Source organism: Colossoma macropomum, unplaced genomic scaffold (genome assembly GCF_904425465.1).
Source record: "Colossoma macropomum unplaced genomic scaffold, Colossoma_macropomum, whole genome shotgun sequence".
Taxonomy (NCBI): domain Eukaryota; kingdom Metazoa; phylum Chordata; class Actinopteri; order Characiformes; family Serrasalmidae; genus Colossoma; species Colossoma macropomum.
Window position 1 is genome coordinate 37,263,996 of NW_023494805.1, and position 27,212 is coordinate 37,291,207.

The 27,212-nt window shown below is 41.4% G+C and overlaps 1 protein-coding gene across 1 annotated transcript; it reads left to right on the top strand.

Moving 5' to 3' along the window:
* Positions 1-7,299: 7,299 nt before the first annotated feature.
* On the top strand, positions 7,300-26,493 carry brinp3b (bone morphogenetic protein/retinoic acid inducible neural-specific 3b). Its single transcript, XM_036597768.1, is given in 8 exon segments — positions 7,300-7,514; positions 13,611-13,801; positions 15,023-15,216; positions 22,376-22,396; positions 22,398-22,482; positions 22,771-23,007; positions 24,244-24,466; positions 25,131-26,493. Coding segments are annotated over 8 exon segments (2,283 nt in total). The 3' UTR covers positions 26,248-26,493.
* The last annotated feature ends 719 nt before the right edge of the window (positions 26,494-27,212 follow it).

Below are 27,212 nucleotides of genomic sequence, written 5' to 3' on the forward strand. Positions count from 1 at the left end.
GTAGGACTGCATTGACTTGACTTGATTGAGTTTCAGATGTATGCACAGCGCGAAAATCCACTGGGCGATGACTGACAACCTCGGTCGATACATTAATAAGCCTGAAATAGTTCCAGGATACAAAGACCAACTGCGGCAGTTATGTAGTTGAAGGAGATTTCAACAGATTTTACTGATTTTTTATGATACAAAGCATCCTGTGAAACTGGCTTGTGACTCACTCATTCACTCACTTATTCATGCCCTCACTCATTCACATACTCACTTAATCATTCACTCCTTCAACATACTCACTCACTGACTCACTCACTCCTCACTCATTCACTCACGCGCTTACTCATTCACATACTCGCTAACTAATTCACTCATGTATTCATTCACTCACTCAGGCATTCGCTCTTTCACATACTTAATCATTCACTCACTCAACATACTCACTCATTCACTCATGCACTCATTTATTCACATACTCGCTCACTCATTCACTCACATACTCAATCATTCACACACTTAACATACTCATTCATTCACATGCTCACTCACTCATTCACTCTCTCTTGCACATTCATTCACATAATTACACACTCACTCATTCACATACACAATCATTCACTCCCTCAACATACTCAATCATTCACTCACTCACTGGCTCATTCACTCACGCACTCACTCATTCACATACTTTCACTCATTCACACACTTCCTGATTCATTCACTCACGTACTCATTCGCTCACTCATTCACCTACTCAATCATTAACACACTCAACATACTCATTCACTCACTAATGCACTCATCCATTCACATACTTAATCATTCACTCACTCACTGGCTCAACATTCTCACTCATTCACTCACTGACTCTCACTCATTCACTCACTCACTCATTCACATACTCCTACACTCAGCCATTCACATACTCACTGGCTTACACATTCACTCACATACTCACTCACTCACTCACTCACATATTCTCATGCTCACTCTTTCATATGCTCTCTCACTTAATCGTCCATTCACTCATTCACATACTCATTCTCGCTCGCCTAACCATTCATTCATTCATATACTCACTACTTCTCACTGACTCATTCACATACTCACTTATTCACTCACTCATTCTCATATTCACTCACTCATATACTCTCACTCAATCATTCACTCACTCGTTCACGCATTCAATCACTCTCTTATTCACATATTCATTCCCTCGCTCATTCATATACACACACTCAATCATTCACTCACTCATTCACACATTCAATCACTCACTTATTCATACACTCATTCACTCGTTCCATCACTCACTCACTCACACATGTTTAGCAGGCAGTAACTCTCCACAAGGGGCACCATTAGCAGTCAGATAGCTTTTGATTCTTAATAAGAGCAGTGCTTCACATGTGTGACACTGTCTTCTTGTTCAATGACTTTTTTTGTGAAAAAAGGAATATCAAAAAGAATCACCTTCCAAAGGCAAAGTGGCATAAAATATATTCTATGAACTAATATAACACCAAGATAGAAGTACAATATTCTCCAGCAGCTGTCATAATTTCCACCAATTGTATGAGCTGATAAAAGAACAGAATGTACTCTTTTCTCTCTGGTGGTCCGCTGGGGGAGCAGTGCTCCTGCAGCGGAAGTAAAGTGCCTCAAAAAGCTGCACAGAATAGCCAGCACAGTCACAGAACTGACTCAGGGCTCAATGGAGGCACTGACAGACAAGAAGATGGAAGCAATATCGGAGAACATTTTGAACAATTACGACCATCACCTTCATGGTACGACATGCAGGTGCACTTTCAGTCACTAGCTCATTCCATCGAGGTGCTCTAAGAGGCACTATTGGGGATCTCTTCTGCCATACTGCCTCCTACGAGCATGCTATATTAACCCCAGCCTCTTTTTCCACATAAGCAATACAAACCACTGGAACTGTGCTACACTGTGTATGGTGACTTTTTTTTTTTTTTGCATATGTTAATGCTTTTTAACAATAATCCAGTTCCCACATCCCCCACACTCCGCTGAATGTGAGTGTCTATGTTAATGTTGTTTTCTGCACTGTGTGTATATGTAAATATGAGCAATATATGTAATTTGCATATTTATCATGTGTTGTGTTCTTTTGCTACTGAAGCATCCAAAGTTCTCTTTGGAGATCCAGAAAGTGCATATACTTAACATCGCTCTTATCCACCTACCCTCCTACCCACCTACCTACCCCTGCCTCCTACCCACCTACCCACCTACCTACCTAACCTCCTACCCTCCTATCTACCTGTGCCTCCTGCCCACCTATCTACCCTTCCTCATACCCATCCCTAAAAGCTACCTACCCTCCCATCTACACCCCTGGGCCAAAAAATGGACTAAGCTTTTACATTAAAACATTAAGCTTTTAATTGTCTCAACAACAAATCATTAAACAAATAGATAAAGTAGCTTATTATGGGATATTTTTCCCATTAATTCCTTTAAAAGTTGATAAACTTGCAGACAACATGTTACAGAAAGTAGACTCAGTATTTTGCTACTCAGCATTGACGGCTTCATACAGTTAAAAATAATGCCAAGCCAGTTTGTGTTTAATACATACATACATACATCATCTAAACCGTTTATCCTTCTGGGTCTCAGTGGGGTGCTGGAGCCTATCCCAGCGGTCATTGGGCGGAAGGCAGAATACACCCTGGACAGGTCGCCAGTCCATCGCAGGGCTTTTTGTTTAATATGAAACCAAATATTCTCTATAGTGTTTAAATCTGGGCTCTGATCAGCCCAAAACCATCAATAAAAGCCATTATATTTTGATTTTGGCCCCTTTATTTGCCTAGAAGTGTACAGTCAAGGGTACGTCTTCACTACTTTCAGTTAGGGAACATGATTAGACCATAATCTATTGAAATTAAATGCATTTTAGGTCGTATTGACAGTAATCATATTCGACTCCACGCACCCTGTCTTATCTTCTGCATTTTTATTTTCTAGTTCTGTTTTTACAAAAATATGCGCCTTTCCCTTGATAAAAAGACAGTTAGCTGTACTTTCAAGGGTACACACTTAGAAAAGATGGTTCTTCAAAGGTACTTTAGTAAAGGCAGTAGCTATATTTAGAACCATGAGTTCTATATAGAACCATTTCATGCTTAAATGGTTCTTTGCATGGTGAAGTGGCTCTTCATGTTAATGAAAAATGTGTTGTTTTCAAAATGGTTCTATGTAGCACCAAATAGGGTTCTGCTATCGTGACAATGTCAAATTTATAACAGTAGAAGAACCCATTTTGGTTCTATATGGAACCATGTATAACACATTCTCCATCAATTTGAAGAACCATTTCACCATGCAAAGAACCGTTTAAGCTGAAATGGTTCTATTTAAAGCCAGGGCTTTTATTAAAGAACCATTGAAGAGCCATCTTCTTTAAGTGCATACATTCACATTGTTTGTACTTGATGAACAAAAAATTTACCTGCACAGAACCTTTTTTCTGACAGTGTGTACCCGCCTGCCTAAGCACCCACCTATCCACCAATCCAGCTACCTGCCCACCTATCTACCTAGGCCCCAAAAAGTATTTGGACACTGTAACTACTAGTAAATTTTGAATGAAGTTGTCTAGGTTTTTTCATCAGAAAGGTTAACAAAGTCATGTTTGTTTCAGAGAAAAAACATCAAACTGGCCGACTCATGGGTGGAGAAAGCCTGAAAAGAATTCCAACCCGACTGCAGTAAAGTAATGATCTAAAACAAACAAAAAAAGAAAATACTACTCTTGGAATGTTCTGTTTAAAATAAATGCCTCTTGGTTTGGCATTTTATTTCCCAACACATTGAACTTAATACATTCTTAAGTATGGCACAAATGTCCAGATACTTTTTGATACCTATCTACCTAGATCAGGGGTCGCCAACATGCAGCTCCTTTACTGCCCTTTTGTGGCTCCACAGCAGAATTAGATTTTCTGACAGATTAGATAGATCAGATCTAACAGGTCAGATTAGATCGTTCTCACACAGTTTTAACAATAAATGGTCTTAAACGCTGGAGTTAGTGAAGAACTACTAAATCACCCTTTGACCCTGAAGATTAGTGCGCAGACTGCTGGTCGTTAAGCAACCCAGACAAATATCCCGCCTAACTAGTAGCTAATGAAAAGGCAAAGAGAAAGATTTAAGACAAACATGGATAATTTGGAGACTAATGGACTTATTTGCGTTTGTATTTTAATCTGCAGTGAGAAACTGTCAAACACCAAAAGGTTGTGAAGCTGAAATTTCTCATTCATGAATGGGAAAATTCGAACAAGAATTGGGCGAAAGAGAAACTGACTTCAGCCTCGTAAAAAAAATTGAACGTTGAGAGACATTTTACATAAAACTGTTCTACTTTTTTGCAAAAGTTTCCTGCTGGAGATGTGAGAAAACCAGCTATAGCTGAGCTAAAGCTCAAAGCAGAGCAAAGTAAGTCTGTTTTCATTTAGATTTTTGTTGAAAAGACAAAATGGCTCTGCGTAATATTTGGGTTGCTGACCCCTGACCTAGACAACCTACCAACCAACCAACCAATCAGCCGACTTACTCACTAATTAACTTGCCTGGGAAGAGCTGCTCCAATCTTGTTGTTGGAATGTTGTGGGTACAGTCGTGTTTCTGTAGGTCATCACTTGCCACTTTCCTCAATCTCAGGTGGAGGAACACAGGTAACTCAGGCAGAATAACAGCTATCCAGCTGTTATTATTATGCTAAAACATGTTGGCGAATGAAAATACTCATTAATAATTCACACAATAACCCAAGGGCATGATGTCATTAAACTGTTTGTATGCTTGCAGTTGTACAGGAGCATTTTGCATGAACCAAAATGCAGGCAAAAAAGGGATGGAAACGCTGGATGACTTCTTTAATGGCAATGCTGGTTACAGAACTGTTCATTTGTATTCCAAAGCCCTCTTCTAGCCACACAAAATATGGTTCATGCTGAACAGGATATTGCAACATCCAATAGAAGCATATTCACTGGATGCCATTGTATCCAGCTGAAGTTATTCAAATGAACCTGTTAAGATAAAACAAAACATAACCACATTTCTACATTTCATTCACCCAGTTACTTGCTCAGAGGTGGTCCTGTGGAGGCCCTAACCATTGATGAATGGCATGGAAACAGATGGACTTGTGCACAAAATGCATCAATATGGCCTAAAGTATGTGGACGCCTTTCCTAATTATTGAGTTCGGGTGTTTCAGTCTCATTCATTACTAACAGGAGTATAAAATCAAGCACATAGCTATGCAATCTCCATAGACAATACTGGCAGTAGAATGGGTTATAATAAAGAGCTCAGTGACTTTAAATACAGCAGTCATAAGATGCCACCTTTGCCACATGTCAGTTCAAGAAATTTCTACCCTGCTAGATCTGCCCTAGTCAACTGTAAGTCCTCATACCTGAAGCGGCAGACCACACAAACTAAGATCATGACCATGAAGTGCTGAAGCATGTAGTGCATAGAAAAAAACACCTATTCTGTGTTGCATCAGTAGAGTTCCAAACTGCCTCTGGAAGCAACATCAGCACAAGAACTCTGTGTCAGGAGCTTCATGAAGTAGGTTTCCATGGCCGAGCACACAAGCCTAAGCGCAACACCAAGCGCCTGTAGGAGAGGTGTGGTACACCAGACTCTGGAGCAGTGGAAACATGTTCTCTGGAGTGATGAATCACACTTAAATCTCTGGAAGTCTGATGGATGAATCTGGGTTTGGTGGATGCCAGGAGAATGCTACCGGAATGTATATTGCCAACAGTAAAGTTTGGTGGAGGAGGGATAATGGTCTTGGCTGTATTGTGTCCAACTTTAAGGCAGCAGTCTGCGGAAGGCTCTTACCTGTTCCAGCATGAACGTACCCCTTTGCACAAAGCGAGGTCCATAAAGACATTGTTTGACAAGTTTGGTGTGGAGGAACTCTAGTGGCCTGCACAGAACCCTGACCTCAACTCCACTGATCACCTTCGGGATGAATTGGAACGTCAATTGCGAGCCAGGCCTTCTAGCGCCTGATTTCACAAAGGCTCTTTTGACTGAATGGGCACAAATTCCTACAGACACACTCCAAAATCTTGTGGAAGGCCTTCCCAGAAGAGTGGAGGCTGTTATAGCTGCATAGAAGTTGCCAACTCCATATTAATGCCCACGATTTTATAATGGGATGTCCTGCAAGCTCATCTAGGCATGATTGTCAGTGTCCACATACTTTTTGGCAACATAGTGTATACGGTAAGTGGACTTAGAATAGATAGAATGGACAAAGAATGTAGAAACAAAGCATGCATATATCAAACAGCTTATTACCAAATATATCCTGCTAATAAATTACAGTGCAAAGTCATTTATTTAGCCAAAATAAAATAATCAGTGCCCAAATTAATCGCAGTTTACAATACCATCCTTTTTTTCCCACCCGTATTCGGGGGGAAAACCCAGCCCTACTTCGCAAGGATTGGCCGGCCCGCCTGACAACTAGCCAAGTATGAAGCTTTAGCCAATCCAAGCACAGGAGGCGGGACAGCACTGGCCAATCACAGAGTAGGAGTGAGGGGTCTTTACATCATACTGTTACCCGCGAACGCTTCGCTGACAGAAACTCGCGCGCACTTCGTTCACAGAGTTAATCCCTGAAGTGCCTCCACACAGAAAGATGAAGATGACAGAAAACGGAGCATTTAAGGGATATTTTTGCTTTCAAATGGCTTAAATCTTCAATTTAAGCACTTCTTCTGTTTCCCCGCGTCGTCTCGGCCAGCTGGATTCCTCTGGTCCGGCAAACTTGTGATATTTTGAGGGAAGAAGCTGCGCTGATAGCGGACTAACTTTAACAGCTTTAACGGTCGCTTTTCACCCTGACGCGACAAACATTAACCTGAAGAGGTAATTTACACTCTCAAAAGCTTGGAATATGTCGCCAGGGCTTAATTATGTGAAGTTATTTTAACTCTCGGTAATTATATTAGTGACTATAAATTTACTGAATAGCGTTAACTCGAATTAATCGTCGTTTTTTACTGTGTTTAGCCAGCTAAGTACGTTAACTCGACGCCACCGCCTTTCAGAGCCAGTGTGTTCTGAAGAGCGTGACAGACTTTTAGCTGGGATGGACGTTTGTGTTCTCTGAGTGGAGAAATAAGTCCAGACTTTCTTCTCTTCGTTCCCGGAGAGTTGCCTGCTGACGGTTCTAGTTCCAAGACCACTTTCAGTCGCAGCGGGAGGGAATGAGGGCTGCATGGCTGAAGCATGCCGGAGCGGAGCGCCGCCGGTCCTAGACCGCCGCCTGGCCCCATGTCCCTATGGCGGGGCGCCGCCGTCATCTCCCTCCTGGCGGCCGTGCTCGCGGCGGAGCCCCGCGGCTGGCTGCTGGCCGACAAGGGGCCCTTCCACCGCGCCAGAGACTTCACCGAGTTCGCCGAGCGCCACCAGCACGGCTTCACCACCAGATACAAGATTTACAGGTAAGCTAACTCGGCTTTGCGTGTGATGTTTTATCTCCGTACAACTTTTCCAGCTCTTTTCATCAGTCCTCTGTTTTTGATGCACTATTTAGTCACACTATGCAAAAAAGACGATTCTTCGGGGGTTCTTTAATAAAGTGGATCTATAGAGAACCATGAACACTCAAAGAACCATATGGTTTCTTGCATGGTGAAATTGTGTTGTATATTTTAGGAAATAGCCCTACATAGCATCAAAAAGGGTTCTGCTTTTGTTACAATATCAAGCTTTTCACAGTAGAAAAACCATTTCAGTGCTATATAGAACCGTTTAGAAAAAGGAGCCGTATACAGCACATTTTGCATTAATCTGATGAATCAGTTCCCCATATAAAGAATCATTTAAGCATGCAGATGATTGTGTTCATAGTTCTATATAGAACCATTGTCATTACTAAAGAACCACAGAAGAACATGTTTTTAAAGAGGGTGTCAGTACATGCTTTTTAATTGTGCTCATGATGAGAGCAGGTATGGGGACATTTCTCGTTGAGATGCTGAGCTTTACCATATGATACGATGCACTTTATTGTTTGATTTCTCTGACATTTGTCTGGCATCATAGTGGCTCCATTGGGGGGCGTGGGGGGTCTTTCACAGTCGGACAATCACACAACACACCAATGCACTTTACGCCATCACCAGATTCCACACTGCACCTAATACGGCGCAGTAATGTTTCTGCAAATGTACTTATCTAGACAGTCTGCTCTGTAATTCAGTATCACAACTGAATAGAAGATAGAAAGAGTTTCTAAATCTATTACGTTTTGACTTCAGTATTCTAAGGTAAAATGTTGTATTCACCATATGGCCCATGCAATGGATCAGACACAATACTACATGCTAATCTTTATGTATTTTTCAAGTAGGCTGCTGTAAAACCATCCTCCAAAGATTTCCCCAATGGCATACGACTTTACTTTTACCAGTCTGACCCGGTCATCCAAAATAGACTATTTTCTAATGTAATGTATAAAAGGAGGGCAAGAGAATACAGTTGACTTCTTCCTCACTGAATTTTCCCTCTCATACCCTTTTTCCTCAGACGTTTACAGTGCCCTTCAGACCACTACAGACCCTCTCCCTCACACACCTTTCCCTAATGGGTACATAGATTCATATGCATGGGCATAGCATGCACATATCTATAGCTGAATGCAGTAGCTTGCTGTTGGGATTATACTGTTGATCTCATATATTCAGAATGTTCAAACCTGTCCAGTAAAGATGCCCCTCCCCATAATTGTTTAATTTCTTTTAGGTTTAGTGGTTTTTAATGGTCTTTTAGGACCATTTATTTGTGATGATTCTTGAAAAAAGATTAATGGCAGAATCTTTAAAACCTATGGCTCTCTTTCCGCAATGCGAGGAGAAATTTTAGTGGACAAAAAACAAAAGACTCTTTCACCCATGTACCACCCACCCTTGTAGTAGAGCCTCCTCTGATTAGAGCACTGGCTTCAGTTTCCACTTGACCTCATCTTCATTTGCTCCTCTGCTCTCTGCTCCTGATTACACTGTGCCTTTTGGCTTTTGATTACGTGACGGCTTCAGGACTGCACGGGAGGCTCTTGGGCAGTTCTTGAGCCGAGCACCCTTTTACCCCTCTGGCCTCTCTATGGTGATCACTGGTTAGCTCACTGCTATAGTGCTCATCAGACCTCTCCACACCCACTCAGAGCCTCTCTCGTTGGGGTGATTGGCGGTAATGACACCCTTCATGCAGTCGATGATTGCTCCCTGCCAGGATTTGATTTCTTCATACGAGTGATTCTCCTGGCTCCCCTGAGCCCAGAGGTTTGTGTTGACCGAAGCCACTGAGCAGGGGCCAGCGCTCTTTCTGATCTCCAGAGGAAGATTTCTTCAGCCAGAGTCCTGAACCTTTCGTCTGTGTTGATTCAGTAAGGGGCTGCATTGTAGTAGTGAGAGGAAAGAATTGGCTGAAATTAAATATTAATATGCCTATCCTACTGTAGGGCCTATTGACTCAAGTCCTGATCCTGCTTTGCTTGATATGTAGTATATACCTGTGGCCCACATACAAAGCAAAATCACCAGTGCTAAATTAACTCAGCATTCAGCAGTGTTCATTTTCTGCTAGTGTGTTAAGAGTCACATTATATCCTGAAATTCACATCCCTACCTTCCGTTTTCTGTGATGAAGTTTTCGCAATCCACAGCACCACCTCATCTCCTCCCTGTTCTCCTATAAGTCCTACCACAGTTAAAAAGAGGAGGAGGGTGGCCTTCTAGCTCCAAGCAGAACCTGCCTAGAACTCCAGCCCAAGAGTTCTCTCCCCTCCCTCAATCAGTCTTCCCTTCTAAGCTGTAAATTTGTTGAATTATACTAACTTAAATTAATTGTGCAATTCTTTTTCACTGTATTCAATAGACTTTAACATATAAAATACTCATTTTAATACTGCTTATATTGCAACTTAAGTGTGTATTACCTCAAGGCTAGCAGATTATTATAACTACTGTAATTAGTTTGTTATTATTATACTTTTATCATGCTGACAGCTCTAAAAAACTAAAAACAAAAAATGTATGTATTGAATCGAGACATAACCATTTCGTATCAAATTATGAATTCTGTGAATCGTCACACCCCAAGCATTAAAGTGTGTTAACTTGACATCATCATATTTCAAAGCCAAGCATTTGGTCCAAATTATTCAGCTACGTTGGAATTCACTGGGAATAAAAATCTGTCACTGAACTCAGAAGAACAGCATGTGGGTTAATTAAACATGGTTAAACATAGATTTGTAGACTATGTTATGTGCAAGAAAAAACACACCATGTTTGGTATGTGGAATTTTAAAAAGCGTATGATTGGTACACAGATACTACCTCAACAGAGATGGAGGAGAATGAGATATTTGCGTATCACGTATTTCGCCTGAGTGTTTTTAGTGAACTTTAGATCGAATGCTTTGTTTTGGGTTTGTTTGAGCTCTGGCCTCAGGGCTAGTAGCAAATACTGTCAGACCTGCTTCAAAAACAGCAACAGACGACTAGCTGTGCTTTCTCTCGTCTCAGTGTTGCGCGAGTGCCTTTTTTTGCAAAGCAAGAAAGATAAATGTCTTGACTAAAATAGAGTATTTTTGCATAATAAAGAAATGTTTACATTAACATTCTTGCAATATTTGTGTGTGTGTATGTGTGTGTGTGTGTGTGTGTGTGTGTGTGAGACAGAGAGAGCAGTTATTCATGTTAGGTGAGTTCAAATTATCTATGTCTAAGAGATAATTGTCATAGTGTCCTCCACTCAGGGGTAAACAGACAAAACAAATTAGCACTGGCCACTTGGGCCACAAACCCAGTGAATCAAATTAAGAAGTTGTGGCCAGAATCATAGAATCACATTTATCATATATATGTTGTTTCAGTACCAAAAATCAGTCGGGTGTTGCTTTTTGCTACTTCCACTCCATTTTTCATTGTACCATCTCAGAAAAAACTGTACCATTGAGGGCACATCTTCTGTGCATTTAGTTGAACAACATAATTGTACCAAATTCTGTTACAGTTATCTGTTTAAGTTGCATTGATGCCATACACCCTTTCTTGATCTCAGTCTTTTAATTTGATTTTAGTGGTGGTGAAAAGGTACAAATATGAACCTTTCCCCTGATTACTCAGTAGGACCTTAAGGACCATGTTGGACCCAAACTTTCTTGGACAGTACCCTTTTTTGACAGTGTTTAGGAGGGCTATATGATATGGATATAAAATCCAGTGTTTGATAAAGCTGTTCGATATCGCATTGGCGATAATCAATAAATTATGATTAAAGTAATGTATGATGACATTTTTTTGGATGCATAAACAGAGATCGAACTAACCTCTCCTTAAAGCAAATGGCAAAATGCAAAATTACAAAAGCTGCAGTCACTATTGCGCAAAATTAAAAAAAAATAATAATAATAATAATAGCTGCTTACATCAGAACCGCAAGCACATTTTCTGTGCACTGAAAGGCTGAGAAACAGTCAGCATTACCTCAACAGCTTTTCCCATAAAGGCTACAAAAACAAATAAATATATATTTTTGTTTATATCGCCTCACTAGAATGAGTAAATATATTCATTTTTGTTTTTATTTACTATATTTTTTTAAGTATTATATATGTTTGTTTCAGCCACTACTGCCTTGCACACTTAAAACACAATACTGATTGTGAGAACAATCCTAATGATCCTTGATGCATTTTTTACAAGCTTGTAGGTTGGCGTCGTTTTGAGCTGTGCTGTGTGTCTACTTTGTATTTGGCTGTTTAGCCAAATGGTTAAGTTACTCGCCCACCATATGGGAGAGCAGGCTTCAGTCCTAGTGCAGGGAAACACCCATTAGGCTCCTCACAGTATGTACCGGCAATATAATGACGTCTCTCTGGCGCTGCGAGCATCAGATTTTTAATCTGTTCTGTCATCACATTTTTTAACAATGTGTTTATCGCTTAAAGTCATATCGCAGTAACAATAAAAATACAACTTATCATGCAGCCCCAGTGTATAGTCACCAGGCTGATTTTTTAAATTCAGTTCTGTCCAGATGGCTTATCATTGGGATTGCTTAAGATAATTACAGTATAACAGAGCTCATGTTGAAAAATGTGGGTCTGTGCTTTTGAATATTGTGTTTTCTACAAGAGTTACCCCTGGTAGAGAATCAGCTTGTGGTGTCTGCCTGTTATGGAAACTGACGACATGCTCAACAAAAGATCACATCCTTCTCAAAATCAATCTCCAGTCACACATTTTTTTTTCTCCCACTCATCTTTGAACTTTCTCTTTTTTTTTCTATTGTCATCATTGTTACCCAGTTCTTTTTTATTGTCAGCATTGCCACTGGCAGTAAAGCCATATTTTAATAACCCAGCCGTCACACCAACTATGAAGAAATGAAAGGAAGATGTCAGTTGCCGTCACATTAACTATTGATGTGGTAGCGTTAATGTAACAGTTTGCAGATTTCAACAGAATCTGATTTGCTGCAGCGAATTCTGCGTCTGATCAAACAGGCTCTGGATTTTGTTTAGGAGAGTGAAAAGCATACATACATACATACATCATCTAAACCGCTTATCCTTCTGGGTCGCGGTGGGGTGCTGGAGCCTATCCCAGCTGTCATTGGGCAGAAGGCAGGATACACCCTGGACAGGTCGCCAGTCCATCGTAGGGCAGACAGACAGACATACACATTCATACACACACTCACACCTAGGGGCAATTTTAGCATGTCCAATCGGCCTGATTGCATGTCTTTGGACTGTGGGAGGAAACCGGAGTACCCGGAGAAAACCCACGCAGACACGGGGAGAACATGCAAACTCCACACAGAAATGACCCTGGTCGCCCGGCCGGGAATCGAACCCAGGCCATTCTTGCTGTGAGGCGACAGCGCTACCCACTGCGCCACCGTGCCGCCCGAGTGAAAAGCAGTTGTTTTGTTATTAATTTTGGATATTTGTGCATGTTTGAAAATTCAACTGGTCTAGTTTTTTGTTAAAAAGGGAAAAGCTGCAATTAAATCTTTTTTTTTTTTTCACATTTTTAGTGGTCAAAATATAAAATAATGTGACCAGGGGCACCAGCCAATACGCAGTGTCGACCCCTGCCACCACCCTATGGAAGATATTGAGGTTTTAGCACATTTTAGGTCACAACAATAAGCCGTGGAACTGAACAGAGGTAAAGGAGATTCTGAGCGGATTATGTTTTGAGTGCTTCATGAAATACTACAGTATGCTTGGATGGATCTAGCACCTGGCTCCCCGCTGAGGCTCTTTAAGTCTCGGCACAATGAAATACCACCTACTGTCCATGTCTGTATTGGCCAAGTGCAGAGGAGAAGTTTGGAAGAGAACCAGAGCTAACATAAGGGTGGGGGGCTGGAGGAGAGCCAGACTTGGCTGACATAGTGCAGGCCATGAAACACGTGATTATTATTGCGAGTAGGAAGACCTGGTGGGTTGTGTTCATTGCTTTCATGGCCTGGTTTTGTACTGCATTGCCTTCCATTTTAAAAGGTTGTGCCCCCCACAGGGAGTTCGGCCGATGGAAAGTGAATAACCTGGCCGTGGAGAGGCACGAGGACAGTGGTGTCGCCGTGCCTTTTGACCCAGACTTCATCCACAACATCAGGCAGCTGGGAAGACGGCCGAGCCTGCAGAGGATAACGGACAGCATCATAAAGAAGTACGGGACACACTTTTTGCTCTCAGCCACTTTGGGAGGTAAGAGCACATGTCATTTGAGCATGTATCTTCACTAAGCCCTGCCATTCTGTTATCTTCCTCAGTCACTGTTAATCACCACATAGATGTGATAGCAGTAATGCTCTCTAACAGTAATAGCCACGATTATGCTAGGTGCATGTCATCAGGATGGAGATGTTGTATTTCTTAGCGGTCTTAAGCACTACATTTGCATGGGGTTAGATCTTACATAGGGTGATGTTTTAATGTAACTAGTATCTCTGTGCTTTTAAAATTATGATCATGATTAAATTGAAGAAACATGTTTTCTTCTTGAGAACAAACAAACATATTATGCACAAATTGGTACTGTAAAATAACTCGGCCATTTTGGGTTTTTACTTTTACTCCCATCACATTCAAGTACCTTGTGTGAATTATTTTCCAAAGACTTTTGCAATGTCAATCTATTTGAAGTACAGAAGAATAAAGTCACACCAAAAATAAGTGTATTGTTTGAAAAAGAAATATCATACTTTTATGAGTAATGCACTACCTCATAGCCCCTTAATTTACGAAATAAACACACAGTGGATGTCAAGTTCTAATAAGCTGGATCATTACTCATGAATGTGCTCTAGCTGTTTTGAACTGCACTTAAAGTTCAGAATGCCTAGATACCAGTGGTCGCTGCTGGCCTGAGATTACCCCATAAAAAACTAAAGCGAACTTGGTGTTGATGTTGGTTGCCCCACCTGCCATTGCCTGTGTGAAATAATGGTCTTCTGGCTTTTATAGTACTCTAATTGTAGAAGGAGTAAGTAGCCAACAGTGGTTTCCCTCAGAGAGTAATTACAATACTCACCGAGATGATCCCAGGATCAATATCTCAGTCACTAAGCGCACCTTCTCTTGCCTTCATTCAGGCTGCACTGTGAGATCATTTAGAGCTCTACCTAATTCACCATAGAACACCCCCTGACTGGACTCATTTTTCTCCAAAACGCATTTTCCCCCAAATATATACGCTCCAGCAGAGTCAATTGGCTTTGGTTCTCTCTCACCCATTTAGAGATGAATGATACTCCCCCATCTGTATCATCCGTAAAATGAGAGATGATCCCACTGAGGTCCAGAGCGGGCCGTAGGGTTCTGTGGATTCCTGCTGGGTGAGAATATAGAGAGCTCAGACTGCTGCTTATTAGGAGCTGATTGGTGAGCACTGCGTGGGCTAATGGTTGTCGTTTTGCTCTTGGGCAGGGGAGGAGTCCTTGACCATTTTCGTGGATAAGAGGAAACTGAGCAGGGGCCAGCCAAGCGGGGGAGCCTCCAACAGCACGGCCTCAGCGCTGACCCTAGAGGCCCTCCATCAGCTTGCTGCCTCCTACTTTATCGACAGAGACAGCACACTGCGGAAGCTCCACCACCTCCAGATCGCCTCCGCAGCCATTAAGGTACAGCCCTGCCTGAACAAAACGAGGAGAGTCGGGAGATGCAGTAGCTTCAGTTGGATTTGTGCCTCCAGGTGTGATGCATTCTGTAATGTCAGAGTCAAACGTGCTCTTTTTTGCATACAGTTAATGATATTTTAAGGTAAATTTGAAACATATGCATAATTATGAACAATCTGTCCTTCGTTAGGCAGTTTTTTGGTACACGCTGTGTCAGAAGAGAATTTGAATGTGCTGTAGATTAGTCTCAATGTAAATATCCTACTATATAAGAAGGACAAATACACCAATCAGGCATAAGAATATGACCACCTGCTTGTTTCTACGCTCATTGTCCATTTTACCAGCTCCACTTACTATATAGATGCACTTTGTAGTTCTACAGTTACAGACTGTAGTCCGTCTGTTTCTCTGCATACTTTGTAAGCCCCCTTTTACCCTGTTCTTCAGTGGTCAGGACCCCCATAGACCCTCACAGAGCAGATACTATTTGGGTGGTGGATCATTCTCAGCACTGCAGTAACACTAATGTGGTGGTGGTGTGTTAGTGTGTGTTGCGCTTACGAGTGGATCAGACACAGCAGTGCTGCTGGAGTTTTTAAACACTGTGTCACTGCTGGACTGAGAATAGTCCAGCCAACAGTGTCCTGTGACCACTGATGAAGGACTAGAGGATGACCAATACAAACTGTGCAGCAGCAGATGAGCTATTGTCTCTGACTTTACATCTACAAGGTGGACTGACAAGGTGGGAGTGTCTAATAGAGTGGACAGTGAGTGGACACAGTGATTAACTCTCGCAGCACTGCTGTGTCTGATCCACTCATACCAGCACAACACACACTAACACACCACCACCACGTCAGTGTTACTGCAGTGCTGAGAATGATCCACCACCCAAATAGTACTGCTTTGTGAGGGTCTATGGGGGTCCTGACCCCTTGAAGAAGAGGGTAAAAGAAGACTAACAAAGTATGCAGAGAAACAGATGGACTACAGTCTGTAATTGTAGAACTACAAAGTGCACCTATCTAGTAAGTGGAGCTGATTAAATGGACAACAAGGAGGTGGTCATAATGTTATGCCTGATCAGTGTATGTGCATATATTTCACTACATGTTCTTGAGTGCCTATAGTCTTTTTTGAATAAAGTAACCTAGGCTGGGTATGAAAAGTTTGGATACATGTAGTGCTGTAGTTGATTAATGAATGTGTCTAGTGGAGCTGTCGGTTGCAGTGGACAATCTGTCATGCTACACATCCAACATCAGTAGTCAGGTTCCGAAACTTCGGTAGCATTTTGTGTTATTTTGAAAGATTACTGATAAAAGAGATGAATGGTTTGGTTGTGCATGAAGTGAAGCTGTACATGGTAAAAAGGTGGCCTACATAACAAATGAGTTCTCTGAAAGCTTATCGTTTATAAGTTTCAGGGGGAATACACTGAAAAGGGATAAACTGGGTTTAGAAAAATTACATAAGGACATTTACTTTTAGTCATGATGCATATTTACAAGGTGCATATTTCAAAAGCAAACTGCCACCCAGGCAAACTCTAGGTAGACATTCCCTTGAGTAATTTACAGGCAAGGCATGTTTGGCTCAAGTAAAGAGTTGTGGTATTTCTTCTTCCACTACTGAGATGATTTTGAACTAAGCTGCTGTTAATGAGGACAAAGCGGCTGTAGCGGCTTCTGCCGAGGCATGTATCACAATGATGGATGAGCCTGGCTCATCTATTCATATTCCTCTCCTCAGCAAATAATTCCAGTCATTATTAGCCATATCTACTGTGAGCAAAGTGTAGGGCCTCGAAAACAGGAACGATACTCGAGTCGGTTTCAAGGAATGCTAAATGTGGCTATAGGCAGGCGATCCTTCAGTGTTACATTTATGGATGAGCAGGAGACTGGGGAATGGAAGTGCAGTGGAGAGTAAAAACGAGGAGTTTAATTATGATCCAGGAGCTCCTGTGCTTTGGGCCTCATTCATTTTAGTTGGGTCTTTATTAGAGCCACAGATGGTACTGGTAACAGTGGACTGATCAGGGTGGTGGGTTGGACACTTAGAACAGTTTGGACAGCATGATTTAGCACGAACAGGTTCAGGCTAACAAATGTACCAAACTTGAGCAATCACATATCTCTAGAGAAAAATGGGCCCTTATATGCTTTATGTCAGATGGCTTCTGATGTGATCATTTTCATCTTAGCCTGCAGATAAAGAAAATGACATTCTGAACAGTGATGGAATATTAAAAAAACATGGGAATATAGATTAGAACTAGAGGACATGTTGGAATGTTAGAATATTAAATGACACTTGAGAATACTGAACGAAACACCAATGTGGACTGAAGTGAGAGTATTTTGATGATGGCTTGCATTGATGTAGCTATATGAAAAGCATGCAGGATACAGTATGCTCAGTTTCAGCTTATACCGTTGTAGTGCATGCAGGATTTTTCTTAGAGCTTATGATAGTTTCCACCTGGGTGTTTTTTTCATCACAGTAACACCACTGCACTCTGAACAGTTTACAGACAGTCAAAACGCTTCTCTGCAGAGCAGGATATGTGTTTGAACACATTCAGTAACACTGTTGACTTCTGTGCCTGAAAAGACCCCTTGACTAATGAAAACACCAACATTTCAAATAGTTTGCAAAAAAAAAACATTTTGAAATGTGTATCTGTGTTAAACAAATCCCACACTACCTTCTGAGGTAGAGCAGAGGCGTCTTTCATTCATTTCCACTTCCTCCCATATCTTAGGATATCCGTTTTATTTTTTTTTTCCATTTTGAGTTTTCTTGAAATACATCCCATATGGAAAAAAATATGTGGACCTATATGTTTATATATTTAAAATACATTTCAAATACACTGCAGTCCATGCTGAAATACGCTAAAATGTATTTCCGAATATATTGCCTTATTAACCAAATACATTTTAAAATGCATTTATTTTCAGATGTATGAGTTAAATATTATGCCTAGATACAAAAATAAATGTATGTAAGTATATTAATCAAATACATTTGAAAATGTGTGAAAATAGCCAAAATAGTTGTCTAATGCACTTTACTGTTTGGAATACCTTTTGAAATGAGTTTGTATTCCAAAGGCTGTATTACAGAAACAGCTTAAGTCTGAAATCTTATCTGCTTAGTCGCCATGACGACTTCAGTTAGGACTGAATTTAGGACAGAAGCTATTACAGAACAACAGTTTGTGAGTTCATAATCTTCTCATTAACTCCAGATAAGAAAACAGTATTACAGAAACATCCTAACCAGACAAAATTTCCTAAATTCTTTCCTAACTTTAAGACAACCTCAGGAGTGTCTTCTGTTTTACCTGTCTGTTTCTATTGTTTTGTGCAGTAATAGGCAGTATAGTTGACTATAACTAGCATAATGACATTACATTTATCTACACTGAAAACAGTGCTTTGACTTAGGAGGGTCTTTTTTTTCGAAGAGTTAAAAATCTGAGACATTGCAGACACAATCTAAACCTTCCTCTCTTATAACATTCATGTGTTAATGTTGATGAAAGCTCCTCCAATGAAACATTACACTAATGATGGTGAATAATGAGGAGACAGAGCCGAACACGTAGCTTTTCTTTAGGAGGAATAATGTTAGCGGACACACTGGGCTAAAGCATTTGGGAAATGGACACTGAAACTGGGAAGCAGCGACGCTTCCTCTGATAATACTCTGACAAACATAATGAAGCGCTGTCACAGTATTTCATTTTAATTTAGTTTATCATGCTTTAGTTTTGTTTGACCTTTTTTCACATCATTGAAAGAAAGGAAACTGGCATTAAACCACACTAGTAGGATCTCATGAAAGCACATATTTTTGCAGTCACCTTATGCCATGTACATGAAGTAAAAGGTCCCAAACAAACTGTAACTAAGTACAAAAACACAGTATATTACATGTTGCTGGCACTGCAGCATTACTGATATGGAAAATATTCACTTAATTAGAGTAACAATACTTCCTCTAGACTGACCAAAGGCTAAAAGAAAGGCCTGCCCGTTTTTTAATGTTACCAGTTAAATATACAGTTTAATAGTAATATACAGTACATATACACAACCTACTTAGTTAACTGGACAGCCAAATGTTTACTCCTTTCTCACAAATGTTTACAAATTTCTTGCAATGTCTAGAAGGCTATGCTTTTGTTTATTAGTAGCTTGCTGGCGTACTGGGACTGGCTGCTGTGCAAGCAATTATACACAGAAAAACAACAGGAAAATAGCGCTTAAAGAACTGTGAACATATTATTTGGATGGTATAAAGTATATTTCATGCATTTTCGTGTTTATGTCTGAAATGCATTTTATATATCAATACTGTGATTTCATCCATATGGTCCACATCGCAGAAATCATAGGGCCCTAATATCTGCTCAGTGCATTCCATAATCCTACCTTACAGTCAATAAATTTGTGTCTAATTCACTGATATTCTTTAAATATCAGTCCATATTTTCAGTTAAGTTCAGTTTATTTCCTCTGATGTCACTTAATAACTCAAAAACTGTCAATATATCAACCTATATGACCGATATGTCAGATTCACCTGTTGGTTGTATCAGCTACGTTTGACATCTATTGATGTCTGTTACCAAATGTAAACACGTTCTCAGATTTGCATCCAGTATTTTTCATATAAGTTTCAGGTATTCTCTCATGATTGTGTTTAACCAGATAAACATAGTTCAGTTAATTGATTGAGGTTTAATGCAGCTCCCAATGGTTGAATGTACTGCATAAATACCTTCTTATAATCCTGTTAATTGGTCGCGCTGGACAGTGAGAAAAATGTAACAGCAGTCAGACTGTTAAGCCGTTTGTTCAACTCACGTCTAAAGTACAATTAGGGCTTGCTCCATGATTAAAAGCTGGCTGCAAGGACTGCAGCTGTCTGGACCTTCTACTCCTCTTACTTAATAATTGGCAAGCTGCTAAGAAACGCTCCAACTGATTGTGACTACAGGGTATCACTAGCCAGAGCGGGGAATCCAATTTACAGTCAGAGTATGTTTCTTGACTTCATAGCAAACAAACATGTTTATGTGGGCCCTGATGTTTTGGCAGAGGTTAATTTTTGCCTTTGAAAGTGGCCTTGAGCCCAGTCCTCCTGGGACTTCTGTTTCAGCTCCCAAGACATCTGGTCCATTCAGTCAGGTTGAGCAGTTCATAATTAACTGGCTCAGGTGTTTTAGGAGCAGATGCAGCAAAAATATAAACTAGCTACAGTCCTCTTGACGTGGAGCTGTTCATTCATTTTGGAAAGATAACATTCATCGCTGTGTGAAAAAACAGTTTGTGTGAGTCAGCCTACAGGTGTCATATTTAGGCCCAATCCCATTTCTTCTTTTTACCCCTACCCCTTGTTTTCGAGTGTCACCTTAACACCTTGGAACTGAGTTACAAGGGGTAGTGATTGAAATCTTGCCCTACGAAATGGGACAACCCTCAAATTTAACATTGCTTCATTAACAGGCTACTAGCGGTGCTCTGTAAGCGACCCGGCCCGTCTTCAGTGATAGCAGAGAAGGGAAAAAGTTCAGCAACCTCACTGCTGCGCTTTAGTCACATTTGGAGCATCATATGCTTTCAAAGATGGGCTATAAGACAATTATTTATTATCACCCACCGTTAATTCTTTGGTGATATGAAGCTGAAGTCAGCTATTTACCAGCTTCTTGTTCGAATTTTCCCGTTCCACCTTAAATGGTGCAGCAGTTACATTCTGGCACTTCAGGCATCAATACTGCTGGACTATTTAAGGTGGAACGGGAAAATTAGCTAGCTAGCTACCGAGACATTAGCATGTCATTAGTGATTTTTTTATGCTTGTTATGAAGAAAGCCCTAACACTTCACCCTACCCCTCTATCTTAATAAGAATCAGGTCACCCTAACCCTAGACATGAACGCTCAAAACAGAGGGCTAAGGGCTAAGTGGCAGGGGCAAGGGGTGAAATGGGATTGGGCCTTAATCAGCCATAACAAAGCTAAGAACGCATTTTCTTTACAGAAGGGTGTGTGGAATAATATTAAATATTAAATATTTCATTACGTTGGTTTGTTTTTTTTTCTTTGTTTTTTTTACTTTTTTTTATGTGCATCTACACGCAGAGTGAAACAAAAGGGTTTCTTTGTTAAGCAAACTTCAAGGGCTTTGGCCTTCGCTGGCGTTGTGGTGCTGTGCCTGCCTGAACCCTGCTGTAGAGTTTGTGGCTTTAATGAATCTCCTTCCAGCAAAATTAACAGGAACATGAAAGCGTGCTGTGGGTGTAATGAACTTGTTTTTCCTTCTTCTCTTTCTCTCATACCCACAGACACTTTATGCTGCTCCTTGTCCTTGGCTTGTGTATATGTGTGTCTAACTGATGTCTAACTTTGCATAATTCTGCCCTGGTGGATTCTTCAGTATTATGCAAGAGCTGGGAACAAAAAACAGCATGAATCTGTGCAGCAATGCAAGGATTTTTAATTAAAGAAATGACAAAAGACTAATTAATTTGATCATAACAGGGTCCCCTCCACTTTTCAGCTCTGAATAGTCAGCCAGTCATGTGGTTGTTCTCTACGACACTGACTATTCTCATTCTTTTGCTCAAAGAATTACTGCAGACCATGGTTGTAAAGGTTACATTCAATTACCCCATCGTAACTATAATCAGTAATGTAATCTGAAGGATCATTTTACAATCTCAGCAATGTACTCTCATTTCATTCCATTGCTTTTGAATTATTCTCCATTGAAAAGCCATATAAATAAGCATAATCACATTGCAGTTCTACAAAACTCTTGAATGCATAGCCACAAATAATTAAAAGTGTCAGCTATGATATTACTATTTTTTTTCCATATCTGTAAGAAATTTGAGGTCTGTTTTTATTTTAAATACCTAGTTCTCTTAAACATACCCTGCTGTTCCTTGTTAAAGATTACGGTACAAGGCCATAGAAGAGAAAATGTTTGAGTTTTGGTTGTCATGGAATGGTTAATGATGGACTGTTTTTGTTTTTCAAAATATAATGCCTTCAAAATAAGCAATTAAAACAGCTTTTAGATGCCTTTTACCAACATGTTTCAGTCAGAATAATTCTTTTATGTTCTTCCTGCAGGTAACTGAGACCAGGACTGGCCCCACTTGGCTGCAGTAACTATGACAACCTTGACTCTGTGAGCTCTGTGTTGGTTCACAGCCCTGAGAACAAGGTCCAGTTACAAGGTAGAAACACATTTGAAAGGTCTGAAACTTATTTAACATACCATCACTGTGTTTAACGAATGTCATGGCCATGTACCATGCCTTAGAAGCAACCTGATGCCGCTGATATTGCCTAATTAACGGGAAAAGTGTGCTGCGCCACTATTGACAGTAGTCACCTTTCTTTACCATGCAAATTCAATTAAATTATATGATAAACGACAAGTATAAGACCATGTAGGCCCTATGTTTTGGAAAATCAGAAGCATGTCTTCCTGAGAGTATTTAGCTTAACTTTTAATTTCACAGGGCTCCAAGCTGTTTTCCCAGAGTATCTGAGGAGCCGATTTGTCCAGGCTGCCCTGGGCTATATCGGCTGCAATGCTGAGGGCCAGTTTGTGTGCCGGGACAACGACTGCTGGTGCCAGTGCAGCAAGGAGTATCCACAGTGCAACTGCCCCCACGCTGACATCCGCGCCCAGGAGAGCTACCTGGAGCACACCAGGGAGACTTGGAGGCAGGCCAACCAGGAGTTTGAGGAGTCAGGTGCCAAAGTCGTTGAGGGATTTTTTTTTGCTTTGTTGGGCAGCCTTTGGATAAGCATTAATTCATATTACCATATCTTTGCTGTTTTAAGTACCTCTGTTGTTTCGTGTTATTTCAAGGACAATGTGGGATGCAACACTTAGCATGAGGCATTGCACCAGGAGTAATGGTGTTTTGTTTGCTGCTAAAATTTACATCAGTGAGCCAAAACTTTGTGACCACTCACAGATGGAGCAAATAACGTTGATTAGCTCGTAACAACGGGGACGTCAAGGTCCGGAATATATTAGATGGTAACTGAACAGTCAGTTCTTGTAATCGCCATGTTGGAAGCGGGAGAAATGGGCTGGTGTGAAGACCTGAGCAGCCTTGACAAAGTAGCTCTGAAACAGCTAAGCTTGTGGGTGCTCCTGTTCGGTAGTGGTGAGTAGCTACCGACAGCCCTGGACCTGGATTACCCACTGCCCTGCTCATTGCCCAACACACCTCATCCAACTAACTGGTTAATTAGCAAGCCCTTCACAAGGTGAGGTAGGTGTTTTAGTCTAGAAAAACAGAAAAATGTAAAGTGGAGGGGGACTCCAGGACCAGGTGTGGGAACCTGTGCTCTGGGCAATGTTCTGCTGGGAAACCCTGGGTCTGGGCAATAATGTGTATGTCAATTTAACACATGCCACCTTCCAGAATATTATTGCTGACCAGTTACAACAAAGAAAAGCAATGCTTTTCCCCGATGGCAGTAGCATCTCACCACAATAATGCTCCCTACCACACTGCACACATTATTTGGGAATGGTTTAAGGAACATGATGAAGAGTTCAGGTGTTGCCCTGGCCTCCAAATTCTTAAACTTAAAGGATCTGCTGTTAATGTCTTAGTGCCAGATACAACAGGACTCCTTCACGGGTCTTGTAACGTCAATGCCCTGGCAGGTCGGAGCTGTTTTGGCAGCACACAGAGGACCAACAGCATATTAGGCAGGTGGTCATAATGTTTTGGCTCATCAGTGTAACGGTCAGTGCAAATTATGTTTTTCACCACACATAACGAGAAGGCATATTAGAACATGTTTTTCTGCTTCTCTAGATGACATTCACAAATCGGCATCCAAAGAATACACACAACTAAATTAATTACTATCCCATTTGGCTAGTTCGCATTTGCTTTGTGAGCCTCATAATTGGATTTCAGGCCTGGCCCGTTCATGTTAATTGATCAGTTTGTCCCTCTGAGCAGATGAGTTCCAGGCTTTTGTGGGCAGACTGCCGACACACTTTGCCCTGAACTCCTCGGCCGTTCACAACTTGTGGAGGACAGATGTAGCTCTGCTGCAGCGCTATAGGCAGCTGGAGAGCCACACCAGCCTCCTCCTCAGCAAGGCCCGGCGAAGCGCCAACAGGCTCTTCAGCCTCAGCAGGAGGTGCCGCACACAGCCTAAAATAGTCCTTCAGAGGGAGAGGTAACTACTGTTGACAGGCTCTCATTGACCTCAGCATCCAAATCACACATTTGTTATTGTGCTTGTTTGCCAGGTAATTATGCAAAATTAGATGCAAAAGTTGTGAGGCTTTCTGAAAACTAGAGAAAGGTCCTCGACCTCAAAGCCAATTAGCCAACATATGAGAATGTTGGGATGGAAGAGGTTAAAATTTGATTACCTTCTGGTAAAAAAAAGTACCTGCTAAAATCATTAGAAGTACATTATGATTCAGCAGTTCAATGGTTCAGCCAAGTCTCTCTCGCTGCTCTTTGTATATTCTACCTCAAATGACTAATGTGTTATTCCACCACCCACTGCAACCTTTGAAGCTATTAGTAGGCATTAGCAGGCTCTGTTCCTGCCATTTATGCTTTTAAAGGCCGGATCTGCCATCATGGTAATGTTTGAAAGCCATTATCACTATTGCAAAATGCAAATTGTTCATTTGCTATCTATTGTTGTTAGATCATAGTCATTTGTTACTTTTAGTGGCTCCATTGTGTTTCTCGTTGCAATTTGCACACACAGACCACATATAATTATGTTTTTAGCTGCCTATTGCTTTGTTTTGTTTTGTTCTCCTCTGTCGTTTTGTTGTATCCCACTTTGCGGTTTTGTTGATTGTTTAATATACGTCTTTCAGGTCTCTTGGCTACTGGCTGCAGCATGTCCTCTCCATCTTGTACTGTGGCGAGAGCAAGCGCCTGGGCTTTTACTTAGAGGAGACACGGAGCTGCCTCTGTCCGCACGAATATGCTTTGTGTCAGGGCATGATCCCCTGTGTGGTGGGTGATGGGCCCCGCTGCGCCTCCTGCTCGGCAGACAATCGAACACGCTGCTCCAGCTGCAACGCTGGTTTTACATTGAGCCACGGAATGTGCAGGCACGCTGTGCCCGACCCCACAGACCACTACCTGGGCTTCGAGACAGATCTGCAGGACCTGGAGCTGCGCTACTTGCTGCAGCGTCGAGATGGGCGCGTGGTCACACGTGCCACCTTTGTCAGCAGTGACGTGCGCCTCAACACCTGGTTCGACCCCTCCTGGAGAAAAAGGATGCTCCTGACTCTAAAGAGCAACAAGTTCAAGTCCAGTCGCGTACACATGCTGCTGGGGGTCTCTCTACAAATCTGCATGACCAAGAACTCCACTCTGGAGCCGGCACTGTCTGTCTACGTCAATCCTTTCGGCGGGAGCCACTCAGAGAGCTGGACCATGCCTATCAACCAAAACAGCTACCCTGACTGGGAGAAGACCAAGCTAGACATTCCTTTGGACTGCTATAACTGGACTTTGACGTTAGGAAATCGCTGGAAGAGCTTCTTCGAGACGGTTCACTTCTACCTGAGGAGTCGCATTCGGACCGACTTCGCTCAGGGGAACGAAACAGCCTATTTCGAGCCCATGGAGGTCACGGATTCTTCGCAGAATTTCGGCTACATGAAAATCAACAGCATACAGCTCTTTGGTTACAGCATGCACTTTGACCCAGAAGCCATTCAGGACTTGATCCTGCAGCTGGACTATCCATACACTCAGGGATCTCAGGACTCTGCCCTGCTGCAGCTTATGGAGATCCGATACAGAGTCAACAGATTGTCTCCTCCTGGACCACTGCCACTGGACCTGTTCTCTTGCTTACTCCGACACCGACTCAAACTCTCCAGCTCTGAGGTACTGAGAATTCTCGCAGCACTGCAGGCTTTTAGTGCCAGACAGCCGTACTATATGGAGTACGAGGCAACAAAACTTTGTAGTTAATAAGCGACGGTCGGATCCAATTTATTTTTGCCATTGATGTTTCATTTTACTGAGGGGAAAATTCAATTTCACCCACAGTCTAAAGTACGTTTTTATGGCGAGGCTCATTGTTGTTGGTGTTTGATATAAACTGCTTTACTGTTCATAGAACGCAATATATATTTGATGTTGAATCAAATGGTAGTTCAGATGAAAAAGGAAAAGTTTTAGCAGTTTCATGAACCTTGCCAAGTTTGAATTAAATAAAATGGGCAAAAGCCTATTAAAATAAAACATTTTTCTTATGTTTTGAAGAGTGCATATTGAGTTTTGCAGGCTTCAAACTGAGCGTTTACAGTTCTCTGCAAGTGCAATCAAAATTAATGCTCAAAAGTTTCTTTAGTTATTATATTTCTGAGGTTTCTAGTGCGATCTCGTGGGTTTTCGAAGGTCTCAGAAATTGAAAATGTAAATTTTTAGTCAGAGACTTACATTCATCCTTTTCAAGTGCCCACTTACAACAGTGTAATGTTCCCAGGTATGGGTTTTCTCACTCAGAATTACATTCCATTTGGTAAACTGCTACTGTTTCTTAATTTTTATTAGATTTTTATGTGGCTACACATGGCCATATATTGCACATTATTTTTTCATGTTTTTTCTTAAAGCAAATACCTAAATTTAGGCCAAATTAAACTGGTTTCTCGGTGTGAATCAAGCACGTTTGGCACATTCTGCAGTGTGATATCACACTTCAACACATGATCGGCTGCTTCAAAAAGCCACATATGGTCCCTTTTTCCCTTCCTCTCTTCTGCACAGGCTGTGGAGCTGAGCTGTAGTGCTTAGAATGCGGGCTAGACTGACCTCCTTCAGTATTATTCTCTCTCCATCATTCTATCCCTGCATGATGGATGAGTGCGGGAGCCAGAGACACAGCGCAGCATCAAAGCCAGGCACCCTATCCGAGTCCATTATCTGAGGCG